The sequence below is a fragment of the Vulpes lagopus genome, chromosome 17, assembly GCF_018345385.1.
Source record: "Vulpes lagopus strain Blue_001 chromosome 17, ASM1834538v1, whole genome shotgun sequence".
In the NCBI taxonomy this organism is placed as follows: Eukaryota; Metazoa; Chordata; class Mammalia; order Carnivora; family Canidae; genus Vulpes; species Vulpes lagopus.
This window is the reverse complement of record NC_054840.1, coordinates 17330302-17351827: the sequence shown is the minus strand read 5'-3', so window position 1 is coordinate 17351827 and position 21526 is coordinate 17330302. Positions and strand designations below refer to the sequence as shown.

General features: G+C 39.8%; 1 protein-coding gene across 7 annotated transcripts; it reads left to right on the top strand.

Moving 5' to 3' along the window:
* Positions 1-927: 927 nt before the first annotated feature.
* PLAAT1 (phospholipase A and acyltransferase 1) lies at positions 928-20288 on the top strand. 7 transcript variants are annotated; one of them, XM_041731458.1, is made up of 5 exons: positions 929-1032; positions 2566-2675; positions 9478-9616; positions 13451-13719; positions 20034-20288. In XM_041731458.1, exons 3-5 carry the CDS (start codon positions 9478-9480, stop codon positions 20133-20135), a joined length of 510 nt encoding a protein of 169 aa, XP_041587392.1. In that variant the 5' UTR covers positions 929-1032; positions 2566-2675; the 3' UTR covers positions 20136-20288. The 7 variants fall into 7 exon arrangements, with proteins under 7 accessions (XP_041587391.1, XP_041587392.1, XP_041587390.1 ...); XM_041731456.1 differs by lacking the exon at positions 929-1032 and adding an exon at positions 1766-1923; XM_041731460.1 differs by lacking the exon at positions 929-1032 and adding an exon at positions 1873-1889.
* Positions 20289-21526: the final 1238 nt, after the last annotated feature.

Sequence of the window (21526 nt, the reverse complement as noted above, 5' to 3'; positions counted from 1 at the left end):
CGAAATGATAATTTATCATTTTGCCCTAACTGAGCAATCCTCCTCGGTTCACGTTCATGAATCCATAATACAGAGAGGAGACTGGATGATTAAGTGTCCGATTAGAGAAAACAGATTAACCTGGCAAACATAATAAATTTAACTCATAAGCAGGATGGCTTTATAAATACTCACAATAACTCTCCTGTTGAAAATCATGAACCACTTCCTTCAGTGATGACTCAATTGAAATAGTTGGGGAACATAAAGCAAAGGCATGTTTATGGCTTTCTCTTTGAGACATTCAATGAGTATTGAAAGACATATCTGATTCAGCGTAGAACTCTAAAAATATATTAAATAGGCAACATGCAATAAAAATATAAGATCAAAACAAACCAAAAGCCAACCCGAAGCAAGTGTTCTAGTTTCCACTTTGCCAGTAATTGTAGATCCTTCATGCTTTTCATGTCTTTCTACGGTTCTCCCTGTCTCCAAAGTTGTCAAAGCCAGACCCAGTTTCAAACCATGCAGATTCACCCTTAATTTTCATAACAGAACCTGATTCCTTTATAAAGGCAGCTGCATCTTTACATAATTCTTATCCCACTGTGACAAAACACATAAAATTAGCAATCTATTTCAGCCTCTGAATCCTTCCTTTTAGCTGAGATTCCATTTAAATCAGAGTAAAAAATCTAGGTTATGACTTGTTTGAAGGAAAGGCCTGTGCAGAGCTCCAAAAAGTTCATTTAGCTGTCCACCAGGCTTTGCGTCCTTGGCTGGCTAGGCGGCCCGGCCTCTCTAGTTTAGCAGTGAGACAAGGGATACTCTTCATCCCCAGCTTTATTTTTAAACTCACACGGCTTTATTCCTGGAAGCCTCTGCTGGCCTACCTGGCCACCCTGCTCTGTCACATGCACCCAAGTCATGCTGAATAAGGGATGGGCAGAACCAGGCCTTTGGTAGGGGAAGGGCCGGAGAGGTGAGAGGGGTAGTGCACGGGCGGAGAGTGTCTTTCTTTAAGGAAGGCCCCATCCCAAGAAGAGCCAGGTAAATTTGCCACTGGGAGAAACTAGTACCTGGCTGTGGAGGGGTTGGCACACCCTTCCCCTCTCCTTTCTCCTTCCTTTCTGTCCTCTTTCCACTCTCAAGTTGATCTTAGGCTAGAGGGAGGTGACAGGGAAGGTTCCAAAGGGAGCGCCTGGGGGGGGGGGGGAAGGGGGGGAGGGCGTGTGCGACCTCACAGCCCTAATTTGGGCTCCGGATCAGGCTCACAAGTACTCGTCCTGTCAAGTTGTGTGTGTGTGGTGGGAGACAGGGAGGTTTTCTAAGGTCATCCCCTCCCTCCAACCTTTGCTGAGCTAAATAAAGACTGGGGTGCGCTCTTGGGGCACAGGCACGGGGGTCGGGGGGTTCTTTCCCGGGCACAGGGATGTGTGCAGCGCTAGACGGGTGTGCACGTGTAGCGGGGCGGGGCACATTCACGAGTGGCCGCGAACCTTGGTCACTGCAGCGCCTGGCACAACCGTGGATGCCACAGAAGTTTGGAAGAGCGGCCGCGGGGGCGGGGGGGTGGGGACGAGGGGCGATGGGTGCAGTCGGCGTCAGGCTCCGCGCGGGGGCCGCGCCTTGACCCCCGTGTGTGTGCGCGCGGGGGTGCAGCCGAGCTCCGCGCACCGGGCAGGGCGGGACCGCGGAGCATGCGCAGCAGCGTCGGGGGCGGGGCCCCGGGCGCGGGGCGGGGCGGGGCGGGGCGGGGCGGGGCGGGGCTGGGCGGCGGCGCTGAGCGCCCCGGCCTCGACCTCCCGCGAGCGCGGATGCAGCGGGCGGGTGGCCGCTAGCGGAGGCCCGCGGCTGCGACCCCAGGGCGACCCCAGGGCGACCCCAGGACGCCGGCAGCCACCCCGGTGCGCAGGCCCGGCCGCCCCGGGCTTGAGCGAGGTGTGCTGGGGGTGGGCGTGGGGGACGACCGCCAGGCTCCCGGGCAGGCAGCCCTGTAGGCCCCACCTGTCACGTGTGGAGACTCGAAGGACCAATAGAGAGCATCCACACCCCCACCTTTTTTTTAAAAAGATTTTATTTATTTATTTATTCATGGGGGACACGCACACACAGAGGCAGAGACCCAGGCAGAGGGAGAAGCAGGCCCCATGCGGGGACCCCGACGTGGGACCCGATCCTGGGTCTCCAGGGTCACACCTTGGGCCGGAGGCGGCGCCAAACCGCTGAGCTACCCGGCGATCCCCCCATCCAGACCCTTCTTTGTTACAAATGGGGGAACTGAGTCTACAGGGAGAGACCCGGTCCCCAAGTCACAAAGCTATTAAATGGCAGAACCAGGACTAGAAAACTGGTCTTGCTTAAAAGTTTTTTTTTTTTTTTTTCTTAGACCCACCGTCCTCCATGAATACGGATAATAACACAAGTAATTAGTATCAGAAAATATCAGATTTGGGGAATGGTGATATTGCTTTGGCATTCAGGACTATCAATATGATTTATGTGCTGGATAAACCCAGCTACTCTGTCCTCCCCTGGGCTTGGACTTCTCATTCCCTCGTTCATTAGATACTTGCTCCGCAGATATTTGTGCCAGGGGCTCCGCCAGGAGCTGAAGGTGTAGAGACAAACGAGAAGCAGCCCTCCGTACCGAGCGGAAGAGATTACTCCCCGGACACCAGTAACTGACGCAGGTGTGGGAAACGCCAAGGGTGCAAGATAAACACACCTTGGAAACGGCATCGCAGGCTGGCTGCAAGAGGACCTGGGGAGGAGGGGGCCTCTGGCCTGGATCTCTAGGAGTGGGACTTTGGGGGGCATTGGGAAAGGCGCAGCCGTGTTCCAGGTAGTAGGTTCAGTGTTAGCAACGAAATTCCAGGTGAGTGTGAGGAATCACGGTTAGGTTGGTTTTCCTAGAACGTAGAGATGAGCACACGGGGGGCAAGATGGAGAAATCAGTAGTGGAAGATGGTTCATCCAGTAGGGAGGTCAGTTCATCTGATGGGGAGATGGAACCCTCAGCTGTAGGGAGGATGTGGGACCAAAAGCCTTGCAGCTCCTTGGGGGTGTGCAGTGGTCATTCTGGGGGTGTGAGGCGTCATGGAGCCAGCTCAGTGCGGTAGAAGCAAGGATGAAAAAATGCAGCTGAGACGAGAAAAGGTCCAAATCGAACAGGGAGACTGTTGGACTAGGGATGGTGTGTGGTTGTGTTTCAGACTTCCAACAGCATTCTTGGAAGTAGTTTGTGGAAAAAAGGGTTCTTAGGATTTCTGTAACACAGGTGGCCTCATGGACATGAGCAGCAGGTAATCAGCCTGCCCCTGTCTGTGCAGGGGGAAGTTCCATCTTTCCGTGCATGGGGAGGGACCAACAAGGAGCTCTAAACAGGGCAGCCTGTTTTGGTAGTTGAAACAGGAGATTTCTTTTACAAAGATTGTAGATTTACCTTCATGCCACTCTTTATTATAGACTAGACAATTCTGTGCACATCAAGTGTTATTTTTTATCTTCAAGGTGACACACAGACTGTAATAGAGGCCTTTATAAATGTATGTTTCATTGGTTCTGTGTTAGCTCATGGATATGAAGCACAGAATTATTTTCTTGTTCCCAAATGAGATGGGTAGATGTGGTCCATGCAGATCAAATTACCCAATCAAGTTATAGCCATTTGCCTAGGGTCTAAGTCTAGGCATCTTCTAGATGCTTCTAGCCTGACCTTGACACCTCTCCTGTATGAGAAGATCAGGGATACCCCAAGATTCATTTCCCATTACTCTCTGGTTCTGCATAGAAATGTTTAAAAACTTTCTGTGTTGTTACATGAAATATATATTCCATGTGTTTTTTGCAGCTTCTCCACTTTTTTTTTTTTTTTTTAGATTATACCATTTCACATTTATACTGCAATGTTTGAGGGTTGGTTCCGATTTTTCACATCCTTGCTAACATTTAATATCTGCCTTTTTAATTTTAGCCATCCTAGTGGGTATGAAGTGGTATTTCACTGTGGTTTTACTCTGCATTTCCCTCATGGCTAATAACATTGAGTAACTTTTCATGTGATTATGGATCATTTTTATATTTTCTTCAGAGAAATATTGATTCAGATCCTTTACCTATTTTTAAAAAGTTATCTTTTGACTTGTACCTGTTCTTTACTTATATAGATGCAAGTTATGAGACCTAGAGAAAACATTTGCAAATCTCCTTTCTATCCATTGTTTTTCACTTTTGACTTTGAAAAACAAAAGTTTTTAGTTTGATGAGGTACAATTTATATTTTTCTTTTGTCATCCCTTCTCTGTTGGTGTCTGGGTCTTTGAGAAAATTGTTTAGTAGCAATTCCTTTGGTTCACAATGTTAATCTGTGGTATAAAGAGCATGCAGTCTGGAATAAGAAGACAGATCTGGAATTGAATTCTGTCTCTGCCACTTACTACCTTTGTGACTTTAGGTCTGACAGTTAACTCCTCAGAGCCTCAGGTTCCTCATCTGTAAAATGGTGATCTTAATGATCAGCTCACAGTTGCTAACTGGTCCAACAGTGCGCTAGAAGGGCTGCTGCAGAAATGTCAGCGGTGGAGGCAGTACAATGTGAAGGGGAGAAGCAGTTAGGATCAGAAGCCTGATCTTGGAGGTAGGCTAATCTGAGTCCAGTTGTGGGTTCTGGCTTTTTCCATTGTGTGATTTTGGGTAAGTTTCCGAACTGCTGTGAATGTTGTATGCCTCATCTTTAAAATGGGGGAAATAATGATCTCTACTTCTTGGTATTGACTTGAGGATTACACCTAGCACACTTACTGGGAAACAGAAGGGGAGAACATTAGAGCTGAAAGGGACCTTACAAGGCCTCCTCCCCTAACTACTCTCGCCTCGCCTCCTACCACCACGCTGGAGATGTTATTTTTGTCAACCTTGAGTGTATTTCAGCGTTCCCAGTGACAGACTGTGATCTGCACAAGGTGCTCTGTTCCATTGTTGGATCACTTGCAATGAAGTTTTCCTCATATACAGCTGAAATCTGTCACCATATAACGTCTATATATTTGTCCTCTTCTAGGTCCTGTATTTTTAAAAAAAGCATTGATCTCTATTATTATATTTAGGTAATTGTAGATTCACATGCAATTATAAGAAATAACACAGAGAGATCCCTTGTGCCTTTACCCAGTTTCCCCCAGTGCTAACGTTTTACAAAACTGTACTGTGATATCACAGACAGGTTATTGACATTGACATGATTAAGATGCAGAACATTTCCATTATCTCTAGGATCTCTCATGTTGCCCTTTTATAGCTACACCCACTTCCCTTTCACCACTTTCTTAACCCCTGGCAACCACTCTTTATTCTCTATTTGTATAATTTTGTCATTTCAAGAATGTTCTATAGATAGAATCATACAGTAACTTTTTGGCATTGGCTTTTTCCACTCAGCATCAGCATAATCCTCTGGAGATTCATCCAGGATGCTGCATGCATCAATAGTTTGTTCCTTTTTATTCCGTGGTACTATTCCATAGTGTGCCTGTACCACAATTTACTTACCCACTGAAGGTCACCCTGGACTGTTTCCAGTTTTTAGTTAATATGAATAAACTGCTCTAAACACTCATGTACAGGTTCTTGTGTACATATAAGTCTTCATTGTCTATTGTCTTCAGTCCCCTGGGTAAATGTCCAGGAGTTATCAGAGAAATGGTAGTTACAAGTTTTTGGTAGTTACAAGTTTTTAAAGAGTTTGCTTCAGGAGGGGCTATGCCACTTTATATTCTCACCAGCAAATGAGTGATACAGTTCCTGTGCATTCTTGCCAGCATTTTCTGTTGTCATTACTTTTTATTTTAGTTATTGAGATAAGTGGGTAATGTTATCCCTTCATGGTTTTAATCTGCATTTCCCAAATGGCTAATGAGTTTAACATGGCTTACTTGACATCGGTGTCTCTTAGGTGAAATGTCTTTGTGTCTTTTGGTTATGTTCTAATTGTATTCTTTGCTCTTTTAATCTTGAGTTTTGAGAGTTCTTTATATGTTCTCGATACTAGTTCTTCCTCAGATGTGTGGTTTGCAAATATTTTCTCCCATTCTGTAGCTTGTCTTTTTGAACTTTTAACAGGATCTTTTGCAGTGCAAAAGTTTTAAATTTTGAGGACAATTTTTCAGTTTTTCTTTTTGTGGATAGTACTTTCAGTATTAAGACCAGGAACTCTTTGTCTACCCTAAATCCTATGTGCTCCCCCCCACCACCATATTTTATAGTTTTACATTTAATTCTATGATCTGTTTTCAAATATATTTTTTGTATTAGACATGAAACTTAGGTGGAGATTTGTGTTTTGTTGTATTTTTGCCTGTTGTTTTTTTGCAATGAATATTCAATTGCTCTAGCACCATTTGTTGGAAATCTTTTGTAAAATAGCATATGACCTTTGGCATGTCAAATTACCTGTTACTATTTCCTCTATCTTGAAAATGAGGGGGCTTGTGCTATAACTAAATGAGTGTTATTCAAGCTCCATTCCTAGAATTTCTGGGGCCCCAGAGAACCTCGGTAGCAGCAGCAATGAGGAGCAGATGGGACTCTCATGCTCCTTCCTGACTTCATCCAGGGCAGAGCTACTTTTGTGATTTATATTTTTGTGGGTCCATCTGATATTTGGTTTAATTCAGGGCCGTGCTGCTAAAAACAAGTTTGGAGAGCAGTGGATTAGGTAATGTCTGACGTACTTTTCTGCAATAAATTGTTGTAATTCTAAGCACTTGGTGTTAGAACTCACTTTCCCCTTACATATTAGTCTCCAATCTCCTCCCTTAGTTTCTTGAGTGGTTACTCATATGAGATGTTTTCCTTGTTATCCTGCCATCCTTCATTATAAATATGATAGGCTTCATGAAATCAATTAACTTACGTTTCATAAATCAGTTTACAAACTATATGCCAGAATTGAAAGCGTGTTAAATATATTAAGATTGTGCAGTGGAATCATCTGTTCCAGAGAATTATTGTGGCTGAAAGGATAAGGAGCTGAAATCACACAAAAACCATAAGCCACCTTCTCAACAATTATAAACAGCCACCTCTGTTTTACCATCCACCTGTTTAGTTCTGGACAGTTCACAAAGCCTGGTTACTGCAGCTCACCCCGGTGCCCTAGTATTGGGAACTGTTTTGTACCCATACAGCCATGGAACCACATTTTTCATTTTCATACAATACTCAATAAATTGCATGAGATGTTCAACACTTTATTATTCAACAGGCTTCATGTTAGATGATTTTACCAACTGTAGGCTAATGGAGGTGTTCTGCACATGTATAAGGTAGGCTAGGCTAAGTTATGATGTTCAGTAGGTTAGATGAATTAAATGCATTTTGACCTATGATATGTTCAACTAACAATGGGTTTATTGGGATATAGCCCTAATGTAAGTGATCTGTTTGAAGGTTTCAATGGGTGTTTTCCAAAAGCTGGCATTAGCTACTGTATATTTTTTCCTATAAAATGGAATAATAACATAATAAGCTCAAATCATTGTTTAACAAGTTAAATAGGGTTAATTGAAATAGTGCGTTTGAAAAAAAATGTTACACTGCAAAGTGCTCTCTGTTCAAAGGGTGATTATTATTGTAAGCTTGGCTAGGTCTCTGAATTCTAGTAGGCAGCTGTGTGTGCTTGCTGAATCCTATTCATGGGAAATGTGTTTGTTTATTTCATAGTATATTATCTATTTTTCCTTTTAGTACCCATGTGGCCAAATTCTGAACTCCATCTTAAGACTCAAACATATTTGACAGAGTGGTTAGACTTAATGGTTTCCATAAAGTTGTTTTAATAGTTATTTTTCAACAGATGGACAGCTTACATTTGGCTGCATTTCTGTGACAGTGTGATGATTGAAGTTTTCAACAGATGGCACACAAATACTTGGGAAAACACCCTCCCAATATTAAGTGTTGTAGAAAAGACTTTTAGAGTGCCAAAAAAATGATAGTCTGTATTCCCAAGTCCTTAGCCTATGCTATTATGATTATAATTTAGATGGCTTGGAAATTTCCCTTTCTGGCCCTTGGATTTATCTTGCAAATGAGCATACAGATCTATATTAGATCTGAAATGATGAGAAACTCTGCTGCCAATTAGAGATTCAACATGGATATAGCACTAAATCTCCTTCTGAGTATTGATGAATGTCTCTAACTTTCGCCTGCTGAGTCATTCTACTTCCGTGCCATACATACATAGGAAATGTAACCTTCCATAAAAACCAACTGTCAGAGACTTATATGTTTTCTGAAAAGTATTGACTTAAAAGGAAAAAAAAAAAAAAGCCTCACCAAACTTAGAATTTTCAGACATATTCATCAGCATGGTGAACTCCCCAACCTTCCAAGTTGTCTCACTTCTACGATGGCACCTTACCCTGTTTCTGGAATGAGTAAGTAAGAAATCAGACAGTAAGTGAAGCAGTAGGGGAATGGTGGAAACCTGTGGGGATGTTTGTAGTTGTTACATGACAAAGAGCATTTACTGATATTTAGTGGGTAGAGATTGCAGTGCCTAGACCTGCACAGTACAGCTTGGCCCAAGAAATAAATGTCCTGTATCCTGCAGTATGATTGAATCTCTGGATGGACACTCATCTGAGCCTGGAACTTATCTATGGTTAAGTTAAATTATAGAGTAAGTTTTGCAATACAAAGTATTTCTTTGCGCAAAACATTAGTGTCCACCTATGCCTTGTTCTTTGATTTTACTGTGCTGATATATGAAAGGCCAAAAGATTTCTCATCTTCTGCTTCTGAACATTGACTTTTTCCTGCTAAGTAAGTGCAAGTACGTGGACACTTTATTATATCTTTTAGTATAGTTGTGACTATATAAGACACGTATTGACATGTAAATTGATTTCCCCTTTATCTTCCAAATAGGGCACTATATTAATATTTTTGAAATTTTTGTATATAGTTAAGTTATATTATCTATTAATTTCTGGATACATTTTTTAATTTTTAAGGATTTTATTTATTATTTGACTTCCTCTTCAGAGGGAAAGGAAGAAGCAGGCTCTCCACTGAGCAGGGAGCCCAACGTGGGGGCTTGATCCCAGGACCCTGGGATCATGACCTGAGCCAAAGGCAGATGCTTAATTGACTGAGTCACCCAGGCAACCCTGAATTTCTGGATTTAAGGAGAGAATTCTAAAATGCTTATTATTGTAAAGGAGCCCTAGGTTTGATCAGAATGAGAAGCATTGCTATAGAAAATTAAGCAATTAGCAGATAAAATTCTTTCTCACATCTTTTTCACTTATGTACACATAATTCAGTGTTGGGATCATTCAAAGGAAAGGATAGTGGCATGAGTTTAAGTCTTTAATAAGGAATGCATTCCTAATAAATTCTGTGTCCCTATACTTGTATGGAAGTCTTAAATCAATTTTCTTTTGGCAAGTCATGTCAGCTAGATCTTCTTTGTCTCTGTCATTGCAGATGGCGTTTAATGATTGCTTTAGTTTGAGCTATCCTGGTAACCCCCAGCAAGGAGACTTGATTGAAGTATTTCGTTCTGGCTATCAGCACTGGGCACTGTACTTGGGTGATGGTTATGTTATCAACATAGCACCTCTAGGTAAGGTCTGTTTCCAGCAACATCTGAAAGCTTTTGAGTTTTCTTGTTATAAGAAGGAATCATGAATGAAATAATGAAATAAGACAAAATAGAAATAAAACATAGAAAGTAGATTAATCTATCTGAGACAGGTTTAGGGAAGGACATGCTAAGACCAAAGGGGCATTGCATAAATCACAAAGGCCAATTAACATTAAGATTGAAAACCTCTGGTTTAAAAAAAAAGAAACGCACCCAATTAAAAAGTAAATAATTCGCCTGGGGAGCATATTTGTCACAAACAAATGATAAGAATCAGTGTCTTTCACACAAATTATTTCAATTTGTTCAACATTTATTTACAGATTACCCAGTATGTGCCAAATGCTATTCTAGATGCTGGGAATACTAAACACCAAAATCCCAAAAAACAAATGGGTAAAGAATTATGAACAGTTTGTAGAAGAAGAAGAGCAGAAACCATCTTATCTTTAAAGGTAGTAATCTAGGAGTTGTATAATAAAATAACAGGTTTTATGCCTATCACTTAGCAAAGATTTAAAAATGATAACAGTCAGTGTGGATAGGGTATAATGAAATCAAAACAAGGATATTGTTGAAAGAAATGAAAGTTGAGAACATCATTCCTGAAAACAATTTAACAATATGTATTAAGAGTCTTAAAAGAGTTCATGTGCTCTGATCCAATAGAATTGTACTTCTATTAGTTTATTCTTCAGAAATACTTATAGAGATGTAGAAAAACATTCTTTATACGTGTTTACTTCTGTGTCATTTATGACAGTTTAAAAAATAGACAATGGCAATAACAAATGTTGGTGAGGATTTGGAGAAAAGAGAATCCTCCTGCACTGTTGGTGGGATTGCAAACTGGTGCAGCCACTCTGCAAAGCACTCTGGAGTTTCCTCAGAAAGTTAAAGATAAAACTACCTAATTATCCAGTAATTCCTCTGCTGGATATTTACCTAAAGAAAATGAAAACACTAATTCTAAAAGATATATGTACCCCTATGTTTATTGCAACATTATTTATAATGGCCAACATACCGACGCAACCTAAGTGTCCATCCATAGATAAAGAAGATGTGGGATATACACAATGGAATATTACTCAGCCATAAAAAAGAATGAGTTCTTGCCATTTGCAACAACATGGATGGACCTGGAGGGTAATGGGCAAGTGAAAGAAGTCACACAGAGAAAGACAATTATCATATGATTTCACTTACACGTGGAATCTAAAAAAACAAACAACCCCCCTCAAAATACCCTACCCACAATAATACAAATGAACAAATAAACAAGCCAGAAACAGACTCATAACTACAGAGAGCAATAGGTGGTTGCCAGAGGGGAGGGATAGGGAGATGGGTGAAATATGTGAAGGGGATTAGGAGAAACAAAAAAAGAAATCAACAGTGGCTTAATGTTCAATATGGGACTAGTTAAATGAATTATGACTTTGCCACAGAATATTAGAATATTCTCTGTTTGGCAGAATTCTTTAGTTGCAAGTAACAGAAAACAAACACAAACTAGTGTAAGCAAAAAGGCAAATTCATTGCTTCCCTGAGATAAACGACAGAAAGGGTAAAAATGGTACTGGCTTCAGGGATGCCTGGATATAGGGATTTGAACATGATTATGAAGACTCACATCTGCATTTTCTTTCTATGTATTGTCTTAATTCTCCTAGACTGTTTCTCTCTAGGAAGCTGAAATGATAACTGTCAACATCCTTAGGCTCTCATTCTTACAGTCCTGTGACTGAGTAGAAGAGAGCTAATCCCTGTCTGTTGAAGTTAGAAATAGCATGGAGAACTATCCTAATTGGTTTAGTGTGGACCCTTGCCCATCACTGGACCATTCTGGGCCCAGGAGAATGAGATACTATGATTGGCCCACACAAAATATTTTCCAGAAAGAAAGGCAATTATGGGATGGGGTGCTAGATAGGCCAAAACAACAGCTACTATAATGGCTATTGAAAATCATATTTCTGGCCATGTTTAATTGCATGATAGATAATATCGCACGATATTTATTTGAAATTTCCAGATTAAAAGTGTGGTATATAATATGATGTTTAGTTTGCAAAGAAATAATATATACACATTATTATGTGTTAATAACACATAATAGAAGTACATCAAAATGATAATTATTTCTGGTGGGTAGGTAATGGGTGATTCATATTTACATACTTACATAGTTTTTTCTGTATTTCCTAAATGTTTGGAAATAAGCACAAATTATTTTTTCAAGTAGCCTGGAGTATTTTTTTTTTCTTCAAGATACCTTTAGAAAGAAGCTTTAATAATCCTAGTCTTACTATCTTGGAAACATCTGAGAATTTTTAATGAAGTAGTTTTCGCAACATTTTGAGATATTTGCCTCCTGTTATAGAGGGTTGGAAATAGAAATGGCAAATAAAGTGACATTTACGATACAGAGCCATTAGTTTCTGCAGAGTCTAGTGATTAACATTAAGCAAAGCTATATTTTCTCTGCAGTTTTCACATCTGGAAAATAATAAAGATTGTTTTGCTCTTTCCTCATTTTCATGTGTTAACTCCATATTAATGTGGTTCTAGTACAGAGCTTTGATCCTGTAGACTGAAATCCAGTTTCTGGTTCTATTGTTAACTATTTGCATGATATTTTGCAAGCCAGTTTACCTTTCCAAGCTGTGATTTCCTCATTCGTAAATTGATTGCATGAGACTGGTTTCTAAAACGTTTAGTAATTCTAACTAGGAGATACATGCTTTAAGAACTTGTAACATATAAGGACTTCCAGTGTGTAAGATATTAACTGGAAATGCTGCTTGAATGAAAAGAAGCTTGGGAGGTAGGAAAAAAGAGGAGTAGAAAAAAATTTTTGCTTTTGGTCATTACTAAAAGGAAGAGTGTCTAAACACTGGTTACAAGGAGACTCTCCCTCTTATGATTTACTTGAACAAATAGCCAACCATAGCAGTCTCAGGCAGATGGACAGGTACCAGGGCCAGGCATTGGAGCTGGACACTGAACAATCATCTGTCCAGCCTCAGATACTGACAGTGGCAGGCCAGGAGACATAGGTCCCTGGCAGTCTAAGGCAGATCCTTGCCAATTAAGGCAGCTAATACGGAGTGGCAGGGGGTGGGGCATAGCACAGGGCCACATCTAGTAGGACGGCCTACTAGGTTACGTTCAGTTTCAAGACTTAGTTTCTTGGCCAAAAGGAGCTGGCAAGATAAAAGCAGGACCCCAGCTTGATCCTAGCTGACCTGTTAGAGGACTGAGGTACCCTGCAGGTTTCAAATTGGACCCAAATTGAATCCAAGTGTAAAAGCAGAGGAAAGGATAAGGAGCACAGTTTCAACACTAGGACAAGCTTACTAATCAGAATGTACAAGTGCTGAGGTCCACAAATATTAGTTTGGAAGGGTTCAGATGCTGAAAAAGAGCCTGTTTTATAGAAAAAAATGGACAATAATCTTTGCTGTACTATGCTAGGGACATATGCCAAGATCTCTAATAATAATGCCACCTGATAGAGATCTTATTCTTTAAGAATGGGTAGTTTTCTCACCCAATATGCTTCGTGGGCAGATACAGATTTACAAAGGGTTTCCTTATATTCTCACTCCTATAGTATTAAGTGTTATTGATAAACACAGAATGAGTTGTTCAGCCTGGCACGATTAAGTGGCTTCTAGTTTGGTGGTAAATTAACAGAGCTGGCTTCAGTGATTCCATCACTTACAAAGGTGTGGTTTTGCAGTTATATGGCATTGGGGTTCACGGGGCTGCATCACTCGATCTTGCTAACCAAAATTCTCCTTTTAGAGGATGGCATTTCTGCATCATTTACAAGTGCCAAGTCTGTCTTCAGCAAGAAGGCCCTGGTGAAGATGCAACTGCTGAAGGATGTTGTGGGAAATGATAGCTACAGAATAAACAATAAATACGATGGGACATACTCCCCTCTCCCTGTGGAAGAAGTCATGCAACGGTCAGAGATGGTTATTGGACAGGAGGTGGAATATGACATTCTTGTCAACAACTGTGAGCATTTTGTGACTTTGCTTCGCTATGGAGAAGGAGTTTCAGAGCAGGTGAGTTGTCTTTAGAAGATACATAGGCAGCTTTTTTTTTTTTTTTTTACTTAAAGATTTTATTTATTTATTCATGAGAGACACACATACACACATACAGAGAGAGAGAGAGAGAGAGAGAGAGAGAGAGGCAGAAGCGGGCTCCATGCAGGGAGCCTGATGCAGGACTTGATCCCGGGTCTCCAGGATTACACCCTGGGCTGAAGGCGGTGCTAAACTGCTGAGCCACCCGGGCTGCCTATAAGCAGCTTCTTACATTGGAAAAACAGTGACTACTGACCATAAGATTCCCAGGCCACAAACAAAATGAAAAGGACAAGAAAATATGAAAACTCCAAAGGATAAAGAAAGGAATTGAGTTGTCCAAGGTCATGGAGCAAGTTACTGGCCAGATTAAAGCTAGAACGTAGTCTAGCTAGAACGTAGTCATCATAAATTGCTGGAAAGAACTTGAAGCAAAATCAAGACCATAGATAATTTTTCTTTCAGTCCTATTGCCTATCCTTCAGGGTTTTGTTTTGTTTTGTTTTCCCATTTTCCTTCCTCATAGCAGTCTCAAATCAGTAACCTCACACACTGAAAGAAACATTCTGCAAAGAATGTTGACGTTTTTATGTGGGAGTTCATTCGCCAGAAACATAGATGGTCACTCTGTGATTCTTTTCCATTAGCTGAGAGAGGCCAACTAATGACAGACATATTTTGGTGGGTTTGAAAATGATTTCTGTCAATCTAGTTTTGCAATTCTAGTTTTGAAGGAATTTTGTGCTTTTAAGCAGATTCTTTGATTCATTGAGCTTTTGAATGATTTTTAAAAGATGGATCAAGGGATCCCTGGGTGGCTCAGTGGTTTGGCGCCTGCCTTTGGCCCAGGGCGCGGTCCTGGAGTCCCGGGATCGAGTCCTGAGTCGGGCTCCCGGCATGGAGCCTGCTTCTCCCTCCTCCTGTGTCTCTGCCTCTCTCTCTCTCTCTCTCTATCACAAATAGATAAATAAATAAAATCTTAAAAAAAATAAAAGATGGATCAATTATTTTTAAAGTAGTATGCAATGTTGACATCTCTCTCACTATTTTGAAGTGTAGCAGATCCCTAACTAAAAGCATGCTTGATTAATTTGCCTTCTTTCTACCTATCATGCCATCAGTCCAATTCCAATATTGATGTTTTAACCTAAAGATTCATTAAAGTGATATAAGAGAATATATAAAGGCTCCCAGTATTTTGAAATTGTTGAATATGTCATAAAATATTATTTAAAAGGAATGAGTTTACAATTCTTCTCACGGAGGCTTGGGAAGATAGGAGAGGGAACATAAAGGATACATTTGTTTTCATTAGGAAATAATTTAATTGGAAATTCATTTTTATTAGGAAATACATTAACATAATGAATGCTCTATTCACATGTAACAATAAATTGCTTCTGAGCCAGAACACAGAGGATATCTACACAAATTCCTGCTCACTTTTACATTGAAAACTAGTGGCATAGCTAGGAAATGGAGTCCATCCCTTTCCTTTGTAAATGATAAAGTTGTCCACTGTGTCGAAGAAGCAGGTTTTTTTTTTTTTTAATGTGGCTTTAAAAAAAAAAGAATTAGAACCTTCTTTTTGCTTTGACTTTAATTTACAATCCTTCATCTTTTTAACTTTCATACCCAGAATCAAGACCTGTGAAAAATTAATAATTCTTCAACATCTAGGACTGTTCTCTAGCAGGTTCTGTTGAAGGCAGTGCAGTGACAGCCTTAAGAAGCCACCTAAACTTTGGAGTTTTGCTGACCTGAACTAGAACCTCCTTTTCCCCAGGTGTTAGCTGTTTGGCTTTGGGAACATTGTTTATCAGTTTCCTAATCTATAAACTGAGGTTGTTTGGAGGATTCTAAGAGATATTTGAAGTCTGTTAGCACACTGTACTACAAATTATTCATCCCCAAACCAGTGTAACTTAGAGGAGTATTACTTTAATTACAATATTTTAAGAGTTTTATAGATCTTTGTTGGTATTCTTCAATAAGGTTTATGTTGATCTGATAGAAACTATAGCACTTGTATTGTTTTTCATTACTACCAATAATTAATAGCATTATTACTAGTATTAGCTAATATTGGGCTCACTTTTGGGTCTCCTCAGGGCTTTGAGGTCTTGAGCATAGAACTGTTTTTTGGGGGAATACATATGTATTTCTTCAAATTTAAAAAACTGCAAGTGCATTAATAAAGATTAGAAAAGTGGGAAGATTGTGGCCACATCTTTTTTCTTTGTGCCTTTTTGTATTAAAAAATTAATAGACTTTATTTTTCAGAGCAATATACAGTTCACAGCAAAATTGAGCTGGAAGTTTAGAGTTCCCTCATATCTCTCCCCATCAGCCACGTACACAGCCTCCTCCACCATCAGCATTCCACATCAGCATGGTATACTTGTTACAAAAGACAAACCAACACTGACACCTTACCTATGAGAGTTGATAGTGAAGGAAGCAAGACTGTGTCACCCCACAACATATGTAGCATAAGGATTATTTTGAACTGAAGGCAGTTGAGAACAAACCCTAAAAGTGGGACATACATTTTCAAAGGTGTCCCTCTTCCCTTCTCTAGCAGGAAGGATAAAAATTAATCATCCAGTGGTTATTGTTAAGACTCTTATCAGCCTGGAGAGGGCACCATAAAAGTCTAAATAATATTAATAATTAATTAATTAGCCTTTGTCATTAGTTTTCCATATATTTACCTTTCCATGGTCTGCAGCCCTGGGCAGCCTAAAATTGCTTTCTTCTGTCCTGTCATTAGTCTCCAAATTCATTGTTCTTTGTTGAAGATGCTATATAGGCCTGAATTCTAAGCCACCTCTTTGAGTTACTCTTTCCTGAGTTTCTCCCACGTATATATGAGATGAATGTATTAATAAACTTCTATTTTTCTCTTGTAAATTTGTCTTGTATTAGCGAGCCTTAGCTGAGAAACTAAAGGAAAAATTTTGCCTCCCCTAAAATAGTTTACATTAGGGTTCACTCATAGTGTAATGCATACTATAAATTTTGACAAATGTATAGTGACATGTATCCATCATTACAGTAGCACAGAATAATTTCCCTGCCCTAAAATTCCTCAATGTTCTGCTTGTCTATTCATCTTTCCTTCCCTCTAAACTTCTGGCAACGACTGAGCAGTATGCATACTAAACAATATGCATATAAAATTCCTCCATATCTTTTCATAGTTTGATAACTCATTTTTCTTTATCACATTCCATTGTCTGGATGAACAGTCACCTACTTAAAACCATCTTGGTTAATTTCAAGTTTTGGTTATTATGAATAAAACTGCTAGAAGCATTTTGTGTGCAGGTTTTTGTACAGATAAAAGTTTTTAGCTCTTTTGGATAAATATCAAGGAGCATGATTACTGGATTGTATGGTAAGATTATATTTAGTTTTGTAAGAAAACACCAAAGTGTCTTACAGTAAAAGTGGCTGTCCTTTTGCAATCCCACCAACAATGAATGAGAGTTTCTATTTTTTCCACATCTTTAGCATTTGGTATTGTGAGCATTTTGGGTTTTAGCCATTCTACTAGGTACATAGTGGTATCTCATTGTCTTAATTTGCAGTTCCCTAAATATGTATAAAGTTAAGGATCTTTTCATATGCTTCTTCGTCATCTGCATATCATATTTGATTATGTATCTCTTGAGATCTTTTGTCCATTTTTATATTGGGTTGCTTGCTCATTTTCTTTTTGTTGAGTTTTAAGAGCTTTTTTGCAAATTTTGAATAACAGTTCTTTTAACAGATTTGTCTGTTGGAAACATTTTTTTTCTAGTCTGTGGCATGTCTTTTCTTTTAAAAAAAATTTAAGTAGACATTTTCCACTGTTACAGTCTTAACAAGGTATTAAAATGTTCCTCTCTTTGTGGAAGATGGCAGTGCCCTTGAACAAGCAGACCCACCATACACTCTGACTGTGCTTCAGTGCATAGCATTGTAGCCTTAGAGTCTCAGGGGAAGAGGAATTTTGATAAGCCCTGCAGTCATCTGTGACCCAGCTACACTGTGTCAGGACACAATGCTCCAGATTCAGCTAATGTTTCACTGGGCATGTATAGATCTTCAGAATGAGGCCTTTATTATGGCCCACAGTCAGAAAGCCCTGAAAAAGTCTGAAGAGTTGGCTTAGGTGATTTTATAATCCTAAGTAAGTTGTAAAATAAAAGCTCTTGTTCATACTGGTTCACTGAGAATATTCTGGGATGTTATACTCTTGCCGGCCAGATCCCGTTACACGTAACTCCAAGGGATTGTCCAAATTACATAGAATTTTGCCATCTAGAATACAACTTGAAATAAGTGTTTGGAATTTGGGAAACTTCACACACTGCCAGAAGTAGCTTCCTTGTCATTGCATCTGGCCTATGTGTTTTTGGGGGATTTTGGTTTAGGATCACATTGCTCTCCCAGGCCTCTTAGATTTGTGGGATTTCCCTCACCTCTTGTGTTTCTAGTGGCTGAAAGAGACCCAGTGAGTTAGGTCTGCATTTAGCTGGGGCCACCCTACCCACAGGATCCTGTCATTTTCCCAAGGTTACATCTTGCTGCCATTTGACTTTTCTCTAAAAATATCCATTGAACCTTCTTATTTGTTCATTGCCTACCACATTTCCCTGTATCACATCTTCTTGGGAATCTCAGCATCTTCCCAAAATCATATGGGGATTAGGGTTCATTTATAATCCTTGATCTTTGTCAGATTATTGATTTTACTCCTCTTTGGGATTTTGTCCTTTATATCTTCCTGTCCCTTTGTCTCCCCATGTGCTAAGTGGATAGTTCTATGCTACCAAAAAGTCTGACTCTTCCCTGGGAAATAACTTAGGTGGTGACTCATTAAAAATTATGAATCAAATAATCAACCAAACAAATAAAGGTAGAATTGTAAACTAACATAGGATTTGTCAGTTGTTTGGCAGTGACATTACCCCTGGCATCTGGGGATGGTGGCAGAGCAGGGAGCTACAATGCCAAGCCCTGTACCTGCAGATGGTGGCATCTGGGGATGGTGGCAGAGCAGGGAGCTACAATGCCAAGCCCTGTACCTGCAGACCACTGGATGGTATAATGGAATGAATGTTCCTGTCATTGTGCTTCTTTCTTGCCCTGACCCTGGTGGTCTTTTTCCATGTTGGAAGGAGGCAACAGTGTGTGGCAGTCCTGTGAAGGTGCAGACTATGTGGTGGAGGCCTGTGGGTTAGACAGAAGGCATGATCAGCCGTGAGCTGAGTCAAGATTTTCAGCATTTGGGTTGGTCTCTAGAGCCATTTGGGAGAATTGTTTTGCTTTATTTGAAAGCCTGATTCTTAAATCCCTGAGAACTGTTGTTTTCAGAATACCTGATGACTCTGAAGCATCTGAATGTGACCTTTGGGTCATAAAATTGCACTCAAACTCATGCAGATGGAAGACAATATTAGCCGAGTGCCATGAAAATCATGAATATTCATTAGCTCCCTCATCATGATGATGATTAATACCCTTAAAGCTATAAATGTCTGAACTCCTTTATGGACAATTGAGCTTGAGAGTGGTTTATTTTAGTTTGTCTACATGAGAAATTAATTTCTGACACAATAGTTAACATCACTATTGACTTCTTTTGACATTTGTTTATAAAAGTAGAAATTGTATCTTCCAAATAAGAGTTTATAGATATTTAGCTTAGATTACATCTCTGAATTGCTTTGCTAGTAGACAAACTCAAGTTCAGGGAACATACACACATGCGCACGCATACACATACGCACACACACACACACACACACACACACACAGAGATATTCACCCTGGTATAGACCCAACCAAACCAGTGTGTGTTTAGGAGGTAGGGATTGTTTAGAGGGGAAACATGGTTCACGACTCAACCTATAACTAAATGTCTTGGTGGTATGACCTCAGGCAAATCACTTAACTTACCAAATTTTGCAAAACAGGAGTAATACTACCTCCCACATATACTATCGTGATTGTTAGGAATTGTGCCATAATGAGTTAAAATTGTTGGGGGCCATAAAAATATGTAGAGTATGTACTTATGTGTATTTAACTATATCTTTGTCATAATTATAAAAATTATAAATTTATTTATTCATACATACTTAATTTTGGATGAAGTTTGAAATTTATCCTTTGTACATTAAAAGGGTCTTCAGTTTAGGAAAAAAAGATAAAGTTGGGTTTAGGATACTGGAATGCCTTTAGAATAAAATGTGCTTTCTGTTTGTTTCTTGTTTGTTTGTTTTTTTTTTTTTTTATAGGCCAACCAAGCAATAAGTACCATTGGGTTTATGACAGCTGCTGCTTGTGCCTTCTCACTCCTGGGCTTGTTTCCAAAAAGACAAAGAGCAAAATACTATTAACAATTTACTGAAGAAATATTGGAACTGAAGGAATTTGTGAGGAGGAGAAAAAAAAAACTGGGATGAATACTTATTTTCAATGCATCATTATTGTTCCAAATTCCAGTGATGGATGGCAGGCTCTTTAATAAATTGCTTACTGATATTATCTCATCATTGAGCCATGGAAATTTTTCTCCCTACTAGCAAAGATTTGCTGTGGCAGCTTAAACAAGAAGCAGTAGCCTTTTGAGCAAGCCAGCAGAGGATCTTAACAAAATCACATCATATTTTATCTTCTGCCATAAATATTGTTTTCCTTTTTCCTGAGGGTGGTTATTTTGTACTTGCCAGAAGAATGAAGAACCATTTATATTTGATTTCAAAAGAAATGTTAGGAGCCCCACATTGTTGGGATTGACATCTAACTTCATATTCCTTTTCTGGTCAGAAAAGAAACTGGGAAATTGAGCATTTGGTTAGGCAGTTTGAGTGGCTTTGATTAACAATCCGTTTGAGAGTGCACTCCCATCTCCCTTCCCGTGTAGATGGGGGTGGGGTGGGTGGGAGATGGGGTTCTTTGCTCCAGTGTTTCAGATCCAGTGATTTCCCTGGAAGTGAGTCATTTGTCAGGAGTATGTGACAAGCAAAAGTGAGCAGTTACTTCTACAGAGCTACAATATTCCCTTTGGATTTTGAAGTATTTCAAGGATTTGACCCTTTTAACCTTAGCAAGAGATCATTAAAGGCAGGTTTAAAGTACCATATTTAGAAAACAATATCCCGTGTTACTGTTTAAGACTTTTACTGTAAGTCAAGGAGTGTCATGATTTTATTCTTGCATTTTATTGATTATGTGTTGAATGAAACGAATTACTTTTTAATACCTTCCCAGTGGAATTCTTGTTGGTAGCAGGTAGAGAAAAGTGAATGCAGGTCTCTATACCCTAGGATTGTATCAGACATTATAACATTACATTACAAACCACACTACTAGCCAATGATATCCCTCTTGTGCCATAATTAAAAGCATGGCATTAAATAAAGAAGACGTTCAAATAAATGGAGGTAGGAGGCTATGTTTAGGAACTAGGAATGTGGTAGACAAAGTAAACAGATGACTCAGTGAACGTCTTGGACCTGTTAAACTGATTTAGATTTTACCCCAGGGCCAGAAATACTCTACGGTCTAATTACAGGGTTAAGAATGATGACAGAAGGGATAATGTACTAGATTCAGGGCCAGTAGAGACCCTATCTCTCTTCCTCATTCCCTGACTAATCTCTTCTCTTTCTTATGATACCAGTTCTGTCTCCAGATAACCCCAAAACTTCCCCTTTCTCCACTGGTCTTCTGGGAGGTATATTTCTACTAGATACCAAGATCCAAAATGACCCCTTCATTTTTATTC